This window comes from Python bivittatus, unplaced genomic scaffold (assembly GCF_059951505.1).
Source record: "Python bivittatus isolate LINGU-HERP-01145 unplaced genomic scaffold, Pbiv_v1 ctg000220_np1212, whole genome shotgun sequence".
NCBI lineage: Eukaryota > Metazoa > Chordata > Lepidosauria > Squamata > Pythonidae > Python > Python bivittatus.
Window position 1 is genome coordinate 962,806 of NW_028277048.1, and position 21,554 is coordinate 984,359.

The following is a 21,554-nucleotide window of genomic DNA, read 5'->3' on the forward strand; positions in this document are numbered from 1 at the left end:
GAAGTTTCTTTTGAGTAAACATGCAAAGAATTAGGATGCATTTCTTAAATCCTTCATTAATTTCTTTCAACACTTTGCTTCTAAACTTTTTTTTGTTTAGAAAAGCTAATTTAGGGATGTCCACCTGAGCAGTAAACCATGAATCACAACTAACAAACTATGCTGATTGAACCAAAATAACCAAATCCATTCAGGTTAAAATGTTCTTAAGGTCATCACATTAAGCCAACAAGTGCATATAGTTTGTTCATTTTAGCTTCACATGTTGCCCAATACAGTCACTGTAGTTCAAGCAATCCTGGTCCATCAGAGCCTGAGGAGGTGACAGCCATCTACTGCTCTGATTTGGACTCCAAATCCAAGCACGGTTTAGCACCTGGTTACTACTTGGACAGGTTTGCAGGCTAGGCTGGGGAGTCTGAAAACATCGCAGAAGAAAGCAAACTCCTTCTATTCTCTTGCCAAGAAAATGACCTGGACCATGAAGTTAGCAGCATTTCTAGAGGATTTAACGAAGCCTTTCTTTAAGTCTAGCAGAAATATTTGCATTGTTCTTTTTCCATCCAAGAAGCAAAAACAACACTATTTTACTTCTCCCTAACACCATTCTGGCCAGGTTCACACGTTCATAAAGTGGCTTGTCTGTAGCTTAACAGCCAACTTTGATGGTAGACCGCGACTCTTTCCCTCCATCCCCTGTCCTCACCGCCCCCCCCCCCCGGTCCTGCTCAGGCCACTCCCAGCCAATTAGGCCACCTTTAACATGATAATGACTCGGGAAGGTCTGTCTGCCGCAAGGCGGGCCATAAAAGGTACCCCAAGGAAGCTGCAGGGCTTCTGTAGTTCTTCCTGTGGGCTTCCGCGGTCCACCCATGAACGCCCCGCTGGCCATAAATACCGCTTATCGAGCTTACTCCTCCAGAGTGGCGGCCACCGGCATGGGTTATGAGCAGTACTACTGGCCTTCCCCGGAGGAGAAAGAGCAGGAGCCGGTGCACAGCTCGGAGGGGGGCCCTCCCCCAGAAGATTTAGGCGACGTGGAGGAAAAGGCGTCCCCCCAAAACCCAAGTAAGCCTCCAAGGGGAAGGGTCCCAGGAACGCGCGTGTAGGCGCTGTCGTTTTAATATCCCGGCGTTATGGGGCGAGCGGTCCCTTCGCCTTGGGATGGGAGCGAGGCGTTCGCCTATTTCGCTAGGCCACAGTGCGAGTCTTCTCCCACTACACGTGTGTAAATCGAACCGTTCTGGTTTGTGTACTTCACTGTTTGACCTGAATCCTGTCCATAGTGGGTAAATACATCAAGGCCTAGCTCTAGATGGGCGTGTCCCGTTCCTCGAGTGCTTCGGGGTCAGAGCCTTTGCAACTGGTTTTGGGAAGCCTTTCGATTTTGAGATGGTTCAGCCACGTGGAACTTGTAGCCCAGAATAAAATGCACTGGCTTCCGTGTTTCATGTAACCCGTGTTTTAAGGCGAAGGATTCAGACTGGATCCCCATCGTGCTAGTCCATACAAGCCAATGCTGGCAAACCACGATGGCTGGTTCATAGAAGACCAGAAACAAGCAAAACTATTATGTGAGTTGTTCGTAAACTCTTCGGTGGAACTTTGAATGAACATACGTGGGACTTCTTTTAAGGAGCAACTTAAACAAATAAAATCCCGTAAGGAGTTCGCACCTTGCAACTAAAATCCTGCGGTGGCCGCATATTTACTCTGAAGTAATTCAGAGATGGCTAATTGAGGGGAAGGGAGTGAAACTGGGTCCTTCGCGGCTAAGACTACTTCATGGAGTGGAAGTCCGGAAGGGTCGGCGCGTGCACAGAATCGGGGCTGATTTCCAGCCTGCGTTGCGAAGCGGGCGCCCTCCTAAATGAGGCGGCCGTTCGCGATTGGAAGGTTTCCCACGAGCGACGAGCGAGAAGAAAAGGAGGCCGGTGCTGGGAAGCGTGTCCGTTCTGGGTTGGGGTGTTCAGCAGTCCTGCCTCTCCCCATCTTCTGTTTGGCCCACAAATTATTCTTTTCCAAATCTGAGACAAAGAGTATTCTGGGTTGGTTCCTATTTGCATAAACGTCAATCATCAACGTTTAGACTTGTGCTTTGCAAGCCAGTTATATTTTTTAAGAACTAGGCATGTGTTCTTATTACGAAATATATCCTTTATTAATGTTACAGTATTATAAACCTAAGGATACCAATCAGAACTGAAGGTCTTCAGTGGAACATTTCAATACACTATTCTGTCTACTGAGAAGTAAGAGTTTGAGCAGGTTCCATGCAAAATAGGTATAGAATTGCAAACAAAGATCTGAGGTTTCACTGGGTGAGATAAGCACAAATTTAGAATTTTTGGTGAAATAATTTGCTATTAAACATGCCCAGTAGTAATACATTCAATATATAATTAGCGTTTGACTAACACTTGTATTAATTAATAAAAATAAGGGATACTTTACTGATTGCAGTGAATGCAGCCTTTTTGGTCCTATTAATCTATTAAAATATACTGAGTTAATTCCTTTGGTCATGGATGCGTAATTTTTCAAATCTCATAGAAATCTAAGAATTGTGTACATTAAGTGTTTAGTATAGTCTGGAGGTTTGCCCATTATTTCATCAATGATAAGTATGCATAGTGAGAAAATACCTCTTTTAAACATATTAAACATAAAGTTAAGGTTTATATATATAGTCCTCTTCTGCCCTTTTATGCTGTTTTTGCTTAATTTCTAGATCTTTCTCCAAGGTCCTCCAGTTCTGGACTATTAATTCTTTACACCCCTGACTCTGCCACCAGTCCCAACAGGCAGTCCTCTTCTCCACAGCTGACTTCTACACCCCAGAGCTGCAAGGAGGAGAATCCAGGAGCCAGGAAAGTCAAAACACGCACAGCTTTCTCTCAAGAGCAGTTGGAGATCCTGCACCACAGATTCCAGAGCCAAAAGTATCTCAGTCCACAACAGATCCGAGAACTGGCTGCAGCCCTGAAACTCACTTACAAACAAGTAAGAACTTCTGGCACAGCCAGAATTCAGCCCAAAACTTTTTAAAAGATTAGACCTCATAGTAAGTGAGAGCCAATTTAGTGTAGTGGTTAAGGCACCAGGCTAGATACTGGGAGAACATGAGTTCTAGTGCTGCCTTAGGCCCGAAGCCAGCTGGGTGACCTTGGGCCAGTCCCCCTCTCTCAGCCCTAGAAAGCAGGCAAGGGCAAGCCACTTCTGAAAACTAGTTGCCAAGGTAACTGCAGGGACTAGTCCAAGCATTTGTCAGGAGTCAAAGGCACAAAATAATTATATTAATAAGATTGGTGTGAGGGAGTAGTAAGCATAAATCTCCAGAGTTACATTTTGAGTTATTTTGACTAGTGGCTCTTAAAATATTTTTAGCATGTATCTAGAATTCAGTTTGGATCAGTCTTTAAGGTAACCTCAGTGTCCCATATTCTTTGATCATAAGTGTTTTCTTATTCTCTCTGTAGTTAAATCTAAACTGCATTTTCTGGAAAGAATCTTGGGTGATAATACTTAAAATAAGTGACAGACTTTCAAATAGTTCTGAGTCCTCTGAATAGTTTTTTCTAAATGTATTTTTTTATTTCTGCAAAGCTTGGGGCTCCTTCATGCCTGCTGCTGCCACCTCCTTGTTGTGGGTAACAGCTATTTTGGTTTCGTGAGCAACAGATTACAAAGGGAATGATGTGTTGCTGCTCATCCAGACAGAACTTCCATTCTCAGAACTCAGTAAGGACGGAGAATGGCAGACTCATCCAAGTGCATTGTATAAACCTGTCCAGCATCTCTTCCCTCTCATAGATGCTGCTAAGAACTGGAAGTGTAATGATGCAAGAATTGTCTATCCCTGCTATTTGGGTTGTTGGCCAGCTAGGTGCATTAAGAAAGCTTACAGATTCTGACAGAAGAGCAGTAATTTTTTCATGTTGTTCCTTAGCATCTGGTATGTAAGGTTGTCTGCCTGCAATTCCTAAGGTAGTTAAGAGCCATCAAGGCTCTAGCTGTCAATTTTATCCAGTCTCCTTTTAAAACCTCTAAACCAGAGGCCATCGCCATATTGAATTGTAGTAAATCCCACAATTTAATTTTGTCTTGTAAAAAGCATTTTCCTTTTACTTCTCAATGAGTGCTAACTTTGTGAGAAGGGGAGGCAACTTCTTGACCTGCATCTTGCACACACTGCATATTTCTAAATACTTCTGCTGTAGTAACCAAAAAATTGCACAGTATTCCAAGAGCTGAGTTCGCCCATGAGCCTTTGTGTCCAGAGAAGGACAATGTCAAATGGTATCTTATCCTTTCACCACATTCCAGGTAAAAACATGGTTTCAGAATCAACGGATGAAGTTTAAGCGAACCCAGAAAGAAACTCTGTGGATGAGAAAAGGGATGTGCCAAGCTCAGGTAATTGGGCAACCCGCTCTTCTGACCCATTAAAAATATATTCATGGGTTCATTCTTTATTGTAGGCCTGATGGTAGATGGGACCATAGCTGACAGGTGAAGTGCATGTTTTGCATGTTCAAAGATCCCATGTTCAAAGCCTTGCATTTCCAAATGGGACTGGAAAACACCCGTCTGGAAATTTAGAAAGTGACTTGGATCAGAAGGAACGCTCCTGAGCTAGAGGGACTATTGATCTGATAAGGCAGCTTTTTCTGTTTTTAACCTCTGTTGCTTGAGAACTGGGGGCTAGTAGATAATAATTTAATGAAGGCTTAAGAACCTCTGCAAAGTTTTATATGAATATATGCCTAACATAATGGTCTTAAGGTACTCCCTCAGCTGCCTGTAATGGATGGCATGAGCGGGGAAGATTCTGGAATGGAAGTTCAAGATTGTCAGGAGGGGGGAGAGGCATTCCAGAGCAAGCCCCTCCTCAGCCCGCAACAAGAGTGTGGGAAAACAAAGAGGATGGAGCTGCCCCCCCTCCAGAGTCTCATGGGGTATAGCCACTGGTTGCTTTAGCATAGGTTTAGTCTAGTGAGATTGATGTCAGGTTCAGCCCAAGAACGAGACAACCAGTGGATGTACCCCGTGAGACTTGGGGGAGGGACAGCCTCATCCTCTTCATATTCCCACACTCTTGTTGCGGGCTGAGGAGGGGCTTGCTCTGGAATGCCTCTCCCCCCTTCTGACAACCTTGAACTTCCATTCCGGAATCTTCCCCGCTCATGCCATCCATTACACCTACAGATTTAAAAATGAAGACATTTGGGCATAATGGATATGGGGCTTCTTGTACTTTGCATTAATGGCATTTATGTTCAACTCTGTTTTGCTTGTTTCTCACAGAATAGTTATTTGGACATAAACTCAAGCTATCATGAAGGTTACAATATTGGTGAGGCCAGGAACATCCATTCGCTGGCTGCTGTGCATGAGAACTTCACCAGCAATCAAAACTATAGCAATAACCAGAATTATAATAGTGACCACCAGGTCTACGGTAGTCCCCAGAATTTTTATCCAGTTGGTGAGGATGGGAGCTTCTTTGGAAAAGCTGGTGGGGCCTGTTACAGCCCACAAGCCATCAGCTATATCAGCCACCAAAAGATGAGTTTTTATCCTGGGTTCCCTGCAAGCATGGAGTATGCCACCATGAAGATGGAAGATGGGTATACCTTCCCAAATGCGTCTTCTGCTACAACAGCATTCCCAGGCCCCTCTGTCCTCCAGCACTATCAGGCTCCTCTACAAACTCAAGGACCACAGAGTAACTGTAACTCCTAAGCTTCTTTTCTTTCTTTCGTTGTCTTCTTTCTTTTGACAAAGTCTGCTCCATTTCCCCACTCCCTCCAGCATACACAAACAAAGGGACCGTGGCACTTTTCAAAAGTTAGGCTTTTCCTGGCACCTTTTTCTTGCACAGGCAAGATTATGTATGCATTGTGTGTGTGAGAAGAGTGATTCTGAACTTCACTTTAATCAGGTCTGTCCTGGCTGGCTCCAGGAAGAGACACTGAGTATGGAAGGCAGTTCTCATTCAGGAAATGAGAATTTGGGGAACATCAGAATTCATTAGCTGTGTGTGCATGGCTTGCCTCTGGTCCCCCCCCCCCATCCCTTAATGCCACTTTATAAATTATTTAGCTGGAGTTTAAACACAAGTGCAATTGGGAAGAAGCTCTGACTTGTGAACCCATCCCTTTGTCTGGTGTCCTTATGCTGATATATTTCATAAAAAGTCCTTGTTACTTTCCTGGCAAATAACGTTGTAAGCAAAGAAGGACATGGCTGGCTGAGTACATCTGTACATCTAATTGCTTGTAAGAGATTTGCAACACCTGGAGACCATTTTGCACCTTGCAAATTCTGAGACTTTTCACAGCAGATACAGTTCAATCCAGGAGTGAATATGGTACTGAATTTTCTTACTTTTACATGCAGGATTCATAGAATGAAGGAATAATTAGGATTTAATTTCTGTTATCAGAAAAAAGACAATATAGCAAGTTCTGAGAAAGGGAGAAAAAATGCCTTTTGGTGGGCTTTCTACCTTGCTGAGATAGCCAGTCACCTTAAAGACAAAAGTAATCCTGGCTGAACAGTGAGTGTCATTTCCCACTCAATTGTTAATTGCCTATGCATTCCCCCTTGCACCACAAACCATCAGACCAAGAGCAAGGGTTTTTGCTCATTTCCCCTTTAAACGAGTATCAGTTGCTTATAGAATTATCAAGAATCTGGCACTATTGTCATTAGAATGAGATGGATACTATTGCCAGCCAGTTGAGAAAAGTTTATGCGTTCCGTGTTCTTATAACTTACTGTGCAAGAATATGTTGATCTGTACTACGGGTGATTCATGTGGAAAGGGCATTGATTGTAGCTGGCCGAAGTGTGCGTATTTCTTGTGAAGCTTTGGTGCGCTAGGTTTTATTTCTGACTAGTTCTGCTTAGTAAGTCTTCAGCTATGTAAGTCAGCAGCAACCAAAAAAAGCTGGTCATTAGGAGAGAAATCCACTGCTGGCAGCTTTTCAGAATAAAAAGTGGTCAGAATATACCTGCTTTCCAAATGGGGGAGGGGGGAACTGGAAGAAATAGTACAGCCTAGAGTTACTGAATTCAGTGTTGCTTTTAATTGTAAGTTGTTGGAGGTTGGTTTCATATAGAACACACAAGACTTTGTTAATATGCGGTATTTTACTCTGTTACTAGTTTTTCAATTTATATACTGTAAGGGATTTATGCTGCAATCTTATAGTAAAAAGCACAAAACCTAATTGCAATGGGTTCTGTTCTTGAGATTGTTTAGTTGACTGTACATATTTCATTGATTTAGGGTTGGAAGGAGCCACTGAGTCTGACACCCTGCTCAGTGCAGGACTCTTAAGTTAAAGCATCCCCAACAGGTGGGTGCCCAGCCTGTATCCAGGAAAGGAAGTCCCATCATTGCCAATTTCCATTATCAAACTGCTGTTGTGTTTAAGAATCAGTATGGACAGTAGCAGCAGAGATCATCTAGTCCAATCCCATGCACAGTGTGTGATCTGCTAAAGTATTCTGGACAGGTGGCTGTCTAGCCTCTCTTTGAAGTCTGCCAGTGAAGGGGAAGATGCCACTACATGAGGCAACCTCTGAAATTGATTATTCTGAGTCCTGCACTTTTGTTCTGGCATGCAGCTGATAACTGCTCTGTCTAGGACTTCTCTGTGCAACTATAATTAATCACTTGTTCTTTGGGCCTCAGCTATCTTCCAAGGCATCAGGCTGGACTGTGACATGCAAAAATCAGGATCATGCATGTGAGAATGGAGACAGTGGTTTTGTTTTCAGTCCAGACAATGTAGACAGCATTCCCTGATTGGGGAGGGTAAATTATTTTTTTTTAATGAAGTCCACAGCATCTCTGAGGAGTTTCTGCATGGAGTAGAATTGCAATGCTGGAGAAGGCTCTACCATTTCCCCATTGTCAAATCACTTTCCACCAACACCAGTAGTGAAACCCCTTAGAGGCTTAAATAAGCTTGGTGGACTTGGTGTAGAATCTTCAGGAAATCTGTTGTCTAGACTGGGGTCACTAAATCCTGAAACCGGGCACTGCCCAACAGATACCAGCTGTGAAAGCCTACACCATTATGTAATTTCACTAACATTTCAAGAGCAATTGGGGGGAGGGGAGTTATTCAACATAGGGACAATTAGTAGGAAAGATTTGGTTTTAAAATCTATAGCCACATACAAGCCCAGGGAGCCATAGCTTGCCAATAAAATGCTTTTTTTCAAAAGAAAAGTTGTGGAGCTCACACAGGCCAGTGCCGGCAGCCAGTTTGGTGTCTGCCTCCAACTTCTGAATGGGCCTGGACTCCTTCACAGTGATCTACCAGTAGCTGCACCAGTGAATCTTCCTCTTGATTTTAATGAAATGATGGCCCAATTTTTTTCTCAATAGGTAGAGCTTTTGAGAGTCTATGCATATATCTGAGAGGATTGGTTTTCTCTAGTTGTTAATCCATTAAAAAATGGCGATTACTCTGCATTTTAAAGTTGATGGATATGCAGAAAATTAGCATGTTCCTCATATCCTAGTATCAAGATAAGGGAAGGAAAAAGGACCAGATACAAAGTAAGAGACTTTAGTCTGCTAGAACTTAAATCTATTTGTGTAATTCCAGTTAACTGTGGCAACCCACAATTCACAACTCCATTCTATTCCTTTTTACTGCCACCATTTAAATTTTGACTGAATTGTAGAATAATTCTATTTGATGATTTCTCTATCACTTGTCATAATGTTTTGAAGTAGGGATTAAGTTGTAACTACCCATTTTTTAAATTTTGAAGAAATTTTAATAAAAATGGTAAAAAAACATGGGGAGGGATAATGATGGAAAAATGCCAACATAAAAAGGTACATTAGTAAGCAAAGTGGTACAACTCCCTCCAAGTCCTTACAGGTGCTCGCCAGTATATGAGCAGTACACAAGACAATCATGAGGCATACATATATATTCTCACAGTGGAATCTTGTCTATTCAGAAGCAAGACTGAATATTGAGATCAACGTCTTAAAAGTAGGGGAGGGGAAAGTATCCTTTTCCCCCACCTCATTACACCAGGAGAATGGGCTAGAAAAAAGCCAGAAAAGAGTTCCCAATTTTCTAGTTGAAGTTGCAAGAGGGGAATCTTACTGATAATGATGGAACATTTCTTTATCGCACTAGCATGTTTCATAGTCCAGTCCAGACCATCTTCCTGCTGGGAGGTAAGATAAGTAATTTCTTTGGCCCAAAACATTCCCTTGTCCAGGGATGATCAATGGTGCACGGTATTAATGTAAACTGCATACTGACAGAATGGATGTAAAAGTGATGACAACACGCAAATGCAAAAAAGGGATATTGCCTGTGTAAAGTAGCACCTACAATGAAGTCTCGATTTCAATGTTGGGCATACCACATAAGCTTGTGAGAAAGGGCTATTTTGAGTTCATGCCTCTTCAAAACTGATTTGGGGTCTTGAAAGTGAAAAGGCAGAGGGATAGGATAGGAGATAGATGGAGGAAGATAGGAGGAAGAGCTGCTGCCAAGGCAAGGATCAGATAAAAGAAACCTGGGTCTGGGGCAGAACTCTAACAATTGCAAACAGACAAGCTCCTCCCTAGTTCACAGGAAGATGGAGGGAGGAGTCACACAGACTTTATGCAAGATTGTATAAGCATTTATGTATATATGTGCTGAAAGGAATTGGTTAGATGTTAAATTAAAAAGGGACACACTTAGAAAATAATAGGATTCTTAACAATTTTGAAAGTAAATATAGAATAATAAAAAAAAATACACATCCTATGGAGTGCTTTGATCAATGCCAGCATGAATTGAAGGAATACTGAGGTTCACACCTCACGCAATGTTTTTTTTGCAGCAGAGGGAGCTTTGCTTATCAGTTGTAATTTATAAACCATTCTTTATAGTTAGCATGTTGTATGATCCTAGCTAATTGTACTTTAATTGATAAACCACAGTCAGTATAAGTGGTTCATCCTTTCCCCATCAGTTTGTTGCCAATTTACCTGCTTAATTCCCACACAATAGGCTGCTGTTCAGGATAGGAAGAGCATGGAAAGCACAAAGTGCATTTTGATTGCAACAATCTCTGGTACCAATACATTTCAAAAACTAAAGTTTGCCTAAAGTCAGATAATCAGGGCCCAAACATCTGATAGGCAGTTTAACTGATAGGTATAGATGTAATATTTGCCCAAGTGATCATCCGGGCAGATGCATTCTGTAATAAAGGTGGTGCTGAGAGAGAGTGATCAGTTCAAAATCAATAAGCTCTTTGGCCATGTACAGCAAGCCAACATCTTAATCAGTACATTTTACTGGCCAAAGCCCAGCCTTTTAAATACTACATTAAGCTAGCTCCTGATGCTCCAGTTACATCTTGCCTTTCCTGATGTGGCCCAGACACTGGAGCTTTCTCAGTGCAAATACCCTCATGGCATTTTGGAAAGTAGTCAAATGGTCCTACCCCACCAAGCTTTTAACTATAATTGCTTTTTATGGGTATTCATCTTAAGGGAGATGTTTAGAGTCCATATATCGTTTTATGTTTAGACTGTTGTAACCTGCCCAGAATCTTCTGTTTGGGGTGGGCTGTAAACCTATAAAAAATTAGATCATCAGATAGTTTTCTCTGATCTATTCAAATCTGTCCTCAGATGTTTGTTCACTGTTCTTTCATGGTTCCCTACAGCAACTACATGGTTAAAACAAACAAGTAGCTTCATTTCAACCACATCATGGTATCAGAGAACACATACAGATGATTTCTACCAATGATTTTATGTAAATGAAAACATGGTGGACAAAATAAAACTCGAAAACATTTCACAGGCTAGAAAAGGAATGTAAGTCCACCCACTATACTGTTTTCTTGCTTTGTTTTCAGAAGTGATTGGAACCATCATAAAATTGCACTTTAAGCCCTATTCAGCAAAATGGGTGCCATGGTTGATAGTATTGGAAGCTACTAAGAGGTGATACTTTTAGATACAAGGTTGTAGCTCTCCACCCCAACCATCCATTTCCTGATGTAAGTTAGCCATCAGGGTGACTAAAGCTGTTTCCATTTCTAAACTAGACTGGGAGCCAGACTGAAACTGATCTAACTAATCAAAATAATCCAAGGTTGCCTGCAGCTGAAGTTTTATTCTCTCTTTTCCAATATTTGACTCAATAGTATGTCAGATGAAAGACAATCATTTGTCCAAGATTACAGATCAAACACTTCCTGAGGGCACCAAGAATCCTCCTCCAGAGAAGTGCGTACTGTACTACTTTTAGTACACAAATTACATATCCAGCAGCGGTAAGCTTTGGCTAGCCAGAAAGAACAAAGAGTTAAAATACAAGGAATGGGGCTCCAACTTCCCCAGCTCACCAACCACCTCGACTAATATGAAATATATTTTTAAAAGTAGCCCGTGTCCAAAGCTCAATTATAGAAGTGTGGTATAGCCATTACAGTGTGCACCAGGAGGGGGAAGAGGCAAGTTCTCGTCCAGACTCAGCAGTCAAAGCATACTGGGGAATTTGGGGTCAGCCACTCTCTCAGACCAGCCCTGAGGTCAACAGGTTGCTGTTCTGGAGAACAAGAGGAGGAAGCGCTATGTGGACTCTTGAACTACTGAATGAAAAGCAGCACAGACCTCTGGTTGTTGCTCTTGTTAAGTGGTGGCTTTGAGCCACTCTCTCTCTCTGCCTAACCTATCTCACACAGTTGATGTAAGAATAAAATTGGGAGAAATTAACACGTAAGACACCTCAAATTCTCAGAGAAAGATGGGGATGGGATATAACATATAAACAACAAAGAACTAAAAGTAAGTTCTCTATTTAAGCTTATACTATAAAAACAATTGTTTTCTCTTGCCCAGCCTCTTGCTACAAAGGGTGGTGAACAACTTCACATAGCTTCCCTGCTATTTATGGACCCCTGGAGCCTCGTCCAGACTACACCCCACAAAAATTCAGTGACTACCAAATCGCAGAACCTGGATTTCCCAATTGTTTTCTACAGAAGAGGGAGGGAGGGAGGGAAGGAAGGGAAAGAGGAAAGGAGAAAGGCAAGGCAAGGCAGGCAAATGTTTGGTAAAGCAGTAACCCAAATCCTCAGCAATCCAAATGGTCCTAACTAAGTATTATTCCTGTTCTTGTCTGTGTGGGCCAAGGAAAAATAGGAGGAGATAAACACCCATGATATGCAAGAGATTGGGCAGGAAAAAGATCACCTCCTCTTGCAAATAGTTTCAGGGGCTCATGTCCATGCCAGAAGGAGAGGCAGCTTTGCATTTCATCTCTCAGCGCCCAGGGGCCATGGCACCCCAGGCTATGTCTGCTCTTTCAGGAAACCTGGGATGAGGATGTTGATTGAATGAATGGTCAGTCTCAACAAGAGGCAGTTTCCGCAGGGCAGCCTGGGGTGATTTCTTTGACACTTTCCTGACCTGTGGCATTAGAGGAAGAAATTTTGCATAAGAAACTGCAAAAATCAACCCTTAATGCTTGGAGATATCACTTCAGGGAACAACTGGAATGGCCCTGCTGTTCTGTCTCATCTCCACTCAAGTAGGGGAGTAATACCTTACAGGCTTCTTTTCTAAGGATTACCGAGATTATGCATGCATGGCATTCCAGAGTATATAAATGCTAAGTGTTACTATGACTTTGAACAGTGGTCGAGCAAGAGAAAGAATAGGAAATCCAATTCATAAGCAAGTTGAAGGGCAAACCTGCCTGTTCCTTCCAGCACCAATTTTTTTAATCCCAAGTTTTAACAAATCTTTATGGTTATCAAATGTCTACTAAAAAGGAAGCTCCATCTCTTTCATTTGCAGAATGGGTGGGGTGATTATTATATGCAATAGATCTTATCAGCTCATACATAAAACAAATACAATAGTATCTTTCAATTGGCTAAACCTCTCAGATGTGAAATTATGTAGTACTATAAAATTCAGTCTATCAGAACAAAAAAGCAGCAACATCCATGGCTCTACAGAAGCCTCTACAGCTCTCCTGTACAGCAGTATACAGTATATACCGTAGAGTGTAGAGTGGGAGAGGTTTGCCTATTCTATTCTAACCCCATACCTGAGCCTTTAAAAATAGTTTGGTGCGCAGATATTAAACACATCAGGTGAAACTCATCCTGATACAGAAATAAAATGATTATGGAAGCCTCACTGAAGCTTTTAAAAACCAACTTGAACCCTCAAGGGGCATAAAATAGGGCAGGTTCCCTCTTTTAAAAATCTGGACTTCAGAGACATACTCCTGATGCTCAGGTGGCTCTGAATGCCCAGAAGACTTTGGCAGCAATTCTGCTTTCTCCTTCTCCAAAAGGGCCTGAGCACGTATCAGCTGCACTGAAATTTTTCAAAGCCAGGACACTGCCACAGCTTCCATGTGGAGCTCAGCTAAACCTCGGCATCAGCTAGGATAAACTAGAGAGAGTCCAAAACAGCCTTCTAAGAAAGTTATCCTGAGAACTGAAATGTGTTCCTAATGTTGTCCTACATCTGGAGGCAGGGGAAAGAAAAAGAAGGAAGGAAAGAAACAATGGCATGTTAAAGGCTGATTTTTAACCTCAAGGTTTGATACATCTTATTCTAATAGAAGAGAATATCTGTAGCTCAGAATTGAACTGTGGAGTTCTTGGTGTTCTCTATGCTTGATTGTTTGCTTGCAGACGTTTCATTGCCCAACTAAGGAACATCATGAATGTCTACTGCCTGTTTATATGTAGTAACTTGCCCTGCCAGTTTTGGTAGGGATGTGGTTCCTCCTTGGCAGTTCCTTACTTATTCTAACAGATAAATATTATTATTCCTGGAATCAGCAAATAGAACATAAATTACAATAATTGGGATTTTCAACTGAGGGGCTGATGGCCCTGGGACAAGAACAAGCTATGACAATTCTCAAAGGATCTCAGTATAAGACAAACAGAAGACAGTAAGCCTTTACTTTAAGGCAGCATTATATTTTGTTGTTTAGTCGTTAAGTCGTGTCTGACTCTTCATGACCCCATGAACCATATTGCGCCGATATCTTGCCATCAGCTCTTCTGGAAGGTAAATTTTGGAAAATTCCCTATGCTGAAGGGCTTTGTGAAGACAGGAGTACTGAATCACAGGCTCATGTTTTGATTGATTGATTGATTGATTGATTGATTATGTTCCATCAAGTCATTTTTGACTGCTAGAAACCACATGGATAGATTTTCTCCATGTGACAATATGTCCCTAACTTGGTTTTTCAGGTCTTCCAACAGTGCATGCACCGCCACTGTATCTGAATCCATCCACCTTGCTGCTGGTCGTCCTCTTCTTTTTCCTTCCATTTTTCCCAGCATTAGAGCCTTCTCCAGAGACTGTGGAAAATAATGTGTCCAAAGTAGGATAATTTGACCCTGGTCATTTGTGCCTTGAGTGAGAACTCTGGGTTGATTTGTTCAATGATGCATTGGTTTGCTTTCTTGGCTGTCCATGTATTGTCAGGAGTCTTCTGTAACACCAGAGTTCAAAAATGTCAATACTCTTCCTATCTTGCTTCTGCAAAGTCCAAGTCTCACTTCCATAGAGTGTCACAGGGAATATCATGGCTTGCATGATTCTGAACTTTGTAGGTATAGACACATCGCAGCATTTGAATATCTTTTCTAAGGCCTTCATGGCTGCTCTACCAAGTGCTAGTCTGTTGGGTATTTCTTGACTGCTTGTTCCTTTACTGTTGATGGTTGATCTTAAAAGGCAGAAGCTATCTACCACTTCAGTATCTTCATTGTCAATTCTAAAGCTGTGATTGTTCTACCTGTTGTCATTAGTTTGGTCTTCTTTATATTTAATTTTAGTCTCAGTTTTTCACTGTGCTCCTTGACTTTTATTACTAGAGTTTGCAGGTCTTTTGCATTTTTGGCAATCAGGGTAGTGCTATCAGCAGATTATTGATGCAGGTTATTGATGTTTCTTGCTCCAAAAGCCACTCTCATCTTCATCCAATCCAGCTTCCCTTAATATATATTCAGCATAAAGATTGAATAAATAAGGGGAGAGTATACAGCCTTGTCACACTCCTTGCCAACCTGGAGCCAGTCTGTTTCACCATGTTCTGACTGTACTGTGGTTTCATGACTTGCATATATGTTTCTCATGAGGACAATGAGATGTTCCACAACTTGATGTGATCAACACAATCAAAGGTCCTTCTATAATCAATAAAGCACATAGCGACTTCTTTTTGGTATTATTTGGCTTTCTCAATTATCCAGCATGCATCAGCGATAATGTCTCAAGTTCCTCGACCTTTCCTAAAACCAGCTTGAATACCTGGCATCTTTTTTTCCATGTAGGGCTCTAATCTGCATTGGAAGATCCTAAGGATTATTTTGGTAGCATGTGAAATTAAGGATATTGTATGATAGTTTGCACACTCTGTTAAGTCTTATTTTTTGTATCAGAATGTAGTTGACCTCTTCCAATCTGTTGGCCACTGTGTCTTTCTCCAGATTTGCTGGCATAGCTTGGTTAGAACCTTTACTGATTCTTCTTCTGTTGTTTGCCATATTTCAGTTGGTATTCCATTAATTCCTGTAGCCTTCCAATTTGATAATGACCGAAGTGCTGATCTAACTTCATCTTGTAGTACTAGAGGTTCTTGTAAGTAGGAAATATCTTCTAAAGTATCTTGGATGTTGGCATCTCTACTGTACAGTGTTTCAGTATACTCCTTCCATCTTAGTTTAATCTCCTTTGAATGAGATATTCATAATTTGCCCATTTCCCAAATGAACAGAATTTTATGTACATCTTCTTTTGGCAGATAAAGGCCCTTAAACAATTTTTGCTGTTGCTAAGTTTGTAATTGTAACCTGTAGGACTCATGGAATGCGGGCTAAGTACGATCACAGGCTTTTTTATCACATGTGTATGCTGTATTCTGGGGCTGTCTGGGTCTGTGACTTATAATAAAGACACTACAAACACTGCTACTACTATTACTACTACGGAAGCTTCATCAGATACAATAATAGGGTTTCAGAAGAGGGGGAAAAACGCAACCCTAACAAAACAAAGAAGGGGCATGCAAAGAAAAGGAATATGCAAAACCTCTTTCAAGGATCCAGACCCCAAACCATTAATTTCTGCAGACAAGTAGCTTGCTTGCTGCAATTTTATGCTTGGATGCTCTTGGAGATTGTTTTTAATAAGATCTAGAATGTGAAATTTCTTGTGCTGGGACCAGTGGCACAGGGCCTCTAAATACTTTTGGGAAAAGTCAGTGTAATAATTTGCCTTTTGTTTTCCCCTCCACAACTTTATCAGAAACTGATGGATTTTTACTATTAAACAGAGGCAGAAGAGAAACTGGTGGATTTGGAAAAGACCTGAAGAAGGTAATAATTTGGCCTATATCCAGACAATGACTAGATTCCCAGATCATGCTAAACCATGGTATACTGAATGAACCACAGCTGGTTGGGTTTACACAACACATTAATTGAAAACCAAACCAGATTATGGCTTAACATTCTGTTCCTATCAATCTCGACAGTTCCCTTTATGTGATATTGATCAGCATATTTATTCCTCCCATCCTGCTTCCTTTAAATGTGGCCAAGGCAACTAGCCTGGGATCCCCTATTACCTCCCCAGGAACCCTGGATGGGAGGGAAGTTCAGCTGAGTGATAGACCCAGCCCAAGATCATTGCGAGAACAAGGGAACATTCATAGAACAGGGGAAGTCTAACCTTCAAAGAGCAACATTTGATATTTGCTGATTTTCAACAGGAGTCTACTACATCCAGATTTCAGTCTGTGTTGCCCTCGCTCAGAACTTTTCCCCACTGTTCAACATACAGCAGGGCACCAGCTTAGGAAAAGCTGAACTAGGGGCACATCTTTCTTCCAGGTAATTCACTGCTGGCTTCTGGTCCTACCGAGAGATATTTTCCTGAAATTCTCCACAAATTTCTGTGGACAAGTGAGGTGGGGGTGGCAGGAAATCCTCTCTTCAGATTTGTTACTGTTATTTGTTTTTCCCTGTCTCTTTAGCATCTGCTTCTGCCATCTGGCTGCAAAATTCTATAACTGCAGCTGCCTTTTTCTCATCTCCTGACTGCTGCCACCTGGTGAGTATGCTTGTTTGCTTGCTTTCTCTCTCTCTCTCTCTCTCTCTCTCTCTCTCTTTCTTTCTTTCTTTCATTTATGGGCCACCTGGCTCTATGGCAATACAGGGTGGCATACAGTATTAATCAGTGTATATATAAACCAGTTCAAGAAGTGGAGTGACAAAAGTAGGAGACCTTAGGTTTATTATATAGATCCTGCAACTGTATGAGGTTTTGGGTTTTGTGTGTTTGACTCCTGGCAACTGCCCAGACTGATCCCTGCAGTTTTCTTGGCAAGATTTCAGAAGTGGCTTGCCCTTGCCTGCTTTCTAGGGCTGAGAGAGAGGGACTGGCTCAAGGTCACCCAGATGGCTTCAGGCCTAAGGCAGGACTACAACTCACCATCTCCCAGTTTCTAGCCTGGTGCCTTAACCTCTGCACCAAACTGGCTCTCCTATTTTGAAATAAATTATTCCAATCCCAGAAGTAAAGTATTTTTACTTCATAGATTGTAATATTTTAGATTTATGCCTGCACAGTTTGTTAACATACCATTATAGTAGCTTATGTTCATTATAGAGACTCCTTGTTACGTTGTCATTTTATTTCAACCATTTGATTTTACTTTTGTGTTGTATATTTTTAAATATTGCTGGTCCTTGACTGAGTAAACATTACTGGATTGGATAGTCCACACTTGTATTCAGTCAAGACATAAATCACGGTTAAGAATTAGTGGGTTGTTTGTGACGTTCAGTCTGGTTCACTGGCCATTTTCAGGCATATAAGAATCAATCTGTTTTTTTTAACTGTATAACACAATTGTAAATAACGTTAAGAAATGCAACATTTTAGCAATAAAGTATTTTGTCTTCATCATGCAGGTACAAACAATGACCAGTAAACTATAGACTGGTCCTTGGTTGATATGTCACACTGTTTTGTTTTTGTTTTTATTGTTAAAGGAATTCTGTGTAACATGCCTTCCAAGTTCAGTTCTTTTCTGCAAAGTGTTTTAGGTTGGCTATTTACATTTCAACTGTTTTTCAGATTTTTTTGCACATGATTGATGTGTTTTCCCAGCATGGTCTTCATGCAATGAGTCACTCTTATTTCAGAACTTTGATTTTTCAGTTCATTCCAGAGTTCTGCTAACCAGGATCTCAGTGCCCACCTAGGGATATTTTCTTGCAGGGCACATGGGAATCCCAAAGATGACATCTTGTTGTAATTGTTTTGGCCTATTGGGTGCTACTTTGTTTAGGCAGTTATTGCGTTGTAGTATTGTCTGGAGTACGCACATTTTGTACTTTTGGCAAATTGCCATGATCTTTTCTGTACATATCCCCCTCTATAGTGAGATAGTGATCAGGGTGTATTTTTGTCTGGGGTGGAGTTGCTGTTTTCATTCCCTGCTATATTATCCTTGAAGACTAGTCTTTGTGCGAAACAAGTACCACAAATCTCTCTCTGGGTTAGTCAGAAGTAAAGTTTTATTGGAAGTGTTTGCAAAGGCTGGTGGACTTCATTGCAAATAAGAAGCCACACCCACATACAAACTCCGGCCTAATTATATACATTCCCGATCACAAGTCCCTCCCCTTTTCCCCATTGGCTAAGGTACTCTGAGTGTACAGTCTTTCCGGCCGCTCTATGATTTCTTCCTGGCCACTCCCACCTCATCCATTGCAAGTCTATGGTAATTTGCTCAAGGTTTCAGCTAATTGCATTATACTGATAAAGACTGCCCCAGGTTAAATTAGTTTTTATTTACATTGTCCCACACAAGGAGACAACTTCCTCTCCATCTGCCACTATTTGATAACCATAACACTTAACACTACTTCCTTCTCTCTCACACAGCTGCACTCTTAGCATGCTCAAGCTACTATTTCTTTGTCAATAACAACATATTTTAACCATCTCTCACGTCTTGTCTTGTCTTGTCTTTTCCATTAACTTGGTGCATGTCATATCTGATCTTAGCTTTGTGCCTAACACAGATGATGGTTTTTTTGGGGTAGTTTGAATGGCAGTTGAGGTGTTGGTCAATGTGAGTTTACTTTTTGTAGACACTAGTGATTAGCTGCTGTTGCTGCTTCTTTTTGATGAGGAGATCCAGGAAAGATAGGCCCGTTTTGTTTTTTCCATTGTGAATTTTGTAAAAAAAAAAAAAAAATTATAGTAATTTTATTAAAAATTACAATTACAACAATAAAAACTAATACAAACTAAAAAAAGAGAAAAAAATAGAAGGTGCAGCAAAGAAAGAGAGAAAAAATAGAAAAGAAATAGAAAAGAAAGAAAAAATAGAATATAGTAAAGAAAAAGAAAAGAAAGATATAAAGAAGTTATTTCCCTTCATCACAAGTATAAACAATTTTAGTAACTTATCACCTTCTCTTAAAATACAACAAATGATCTCTTCTTCCCATATCCCATCTCTTTTTTAAATCAACCTTTTGCTGTTTATTCCCCCCCCCTCCCCAATTTTATGTCCTTAAACTTGTATTTAAAACTTATTTTGCTAAGGATTGGAGGAAACTCACCCAGTGCTGTCAGACTTGTTGATCCAAAGGTTCCTAATAGCTGAAAAGCAGTTAACAAGCAATTTCCTAAAGTGATTAGAAAAGGAAGTATGAGAACCCAGTGTCCTTTCAAAGGCACTAACTGCGGTTTAACAAGGTGGCTATTCTTTTGTCTTCCAGAGCTCTAAACCTGCTGTAAATCACTGTCTTGTGGTCTCCTCATGAGGAGCAACTACCTGGAGCACTTGTGGGTGATCTCAAGTCCTCTCCTTGTCTGGAGAGGTTTTTCGCCATGGTTGTCGGCTCCACTTTTCACGGAGCCATCTTCAGCCCACCATTTCTTCCTCCAGTCTTGTTTTCCTGAAGTAGGTTTAGTTTTTGAATAAGCATTTTGTCAGTGGATGGACTGATGTTCCAATGCAGCTGACAACTGACCATAATGGAACTTTTGGTTTGTGGATTTTGGGCAAGCCATAGAGGTGTGAAGGTTGACAGTTATCAAGTTTTTTACTAAATTTTCAGGACCATTTTTCTTTATGAGCAATCTGACTTTTTTCTCAATTTTGTTGACTGGACTATTTTTGGCAGTGGCTTGAATTTTATACATATTTTATTATGTTGGTTGTATTGGCATCATATTCTTATATATCAAGAATTACTGCTGCTCTGTATTTGTAGAATACAGATTTGTAATATAAATAAATTGTCATATTTTTTCATGGGTTAGATTCAACTCAAGCCAACCTGAACTCAGCCAACCTATGAATTATTCTGATTCTGAACTCTAGATTCAAGCCCGAACTCAAAAACTCCTAACCCCCAAATGCAATATCAATTATGTTAAGGTATGGAATAAAATCAAGAAAGATTTACTAAGATGAGGAAAGTTGCAGTTATTACTGTTTGGAAGAATTTCTGTGACAAAAATGAATGTAGTACCCAGAATGATGTTTCTACATCAATACCTGTTTTGAAAAATGATGCACCTTTTAAGCAATGGCAAAAAGATATATCCAGATTTGTATGGAAGGGTAAGAAACCAAGGGTCAAATATAAAATTTTGCAAATATAAAAGATGCAAAAGACAGAGGAGGACTAACTATAAATTGTATTTTGCAGCTTGGTTTGGGTCTTGCTGAGAAATAAAATGTTAGAATTGGAAAAACTTAACCTAAGGTTTGGTTGGCATGGGTTTTTATGGTATGATAAAGTTAATGTAGATTATGTGAGAAGTGCCATATTGAGCGTATAGAAATGTGGAAAACATGAGGAAACATTTTATCATTCATGGTGGGCTTATGAAAAAAGCCAAGAAATTTTGGATACAAATTCACATGGTGATGCAAAACATTTTAAAGATAAATATTATGAAGAAGCCAGAACTTTTAAAATTAGAACTTATGGACAATGAATTAGAAAAGACTCATGGCAGAATTGATTTTGTATATGGTAACTACAGCAAGATTATTGTATGCACAACGATGGATGAATAATGAAATTCCCACAATGGAGGAATGGATTGTGAAAATGTCAGAATTTGCTGAGATGGCAAAGATGACCTGCTTAGTCAGAGTAAAAACACCAACGACTTTTCTGAAAGACTGTAAACCTTATATGGATTTTTTGCTGAAAGAAGAAATGATATGACAATTTATGGATTTGAACATTTAAAAAAATGTGGATTAAGTGTGGGGCTGAAGGGATTTGTATGACATCCAAAAGGGACGAGGGATTATAAAATAGTAATCTGTTGAAGAGAAGATTGGAAGTCATTATATTTTATAACTTTAGTTTATTTTCATATTTCTTCTTTTTCTTTCTTTTCTTTGTCTTTAGATTTGTCTTTTACTTTATGTAAAATAATAAATATAAATAATAAAAAAAATCTAATCAGG

The 21,554-nt window shown here is 40.5% G+C and overlaps 1 protein-coding gene across 1 annotated transcript; it reads left to right on the plus strand.

Annotated features, from left to right (window-relative positions):
* Positions 1 to 872: 872 nt before the first annotated feature.
* On the plus strand, positions 873 to 5,745 carry LOC103060623 (homeobox protein NANOG-like). Its single transcript, XM_088138501.1, has 4 exons — positions 873 to 1,068; positions 2,732 to 3,003; positions 4,327 to 4,416; positions 5,308 to 5,745. The coding sequence occupies exons 1-4, from the start codon at positions 873 to 875 to the stop codon at positions 5,743 to 5,745; spliced, it is 996 nt and encodes a 331-aa protein (XP_087994627.1).
* Positions 5,746 to 21,554: the final 15,809 nt, after the last annotated feature.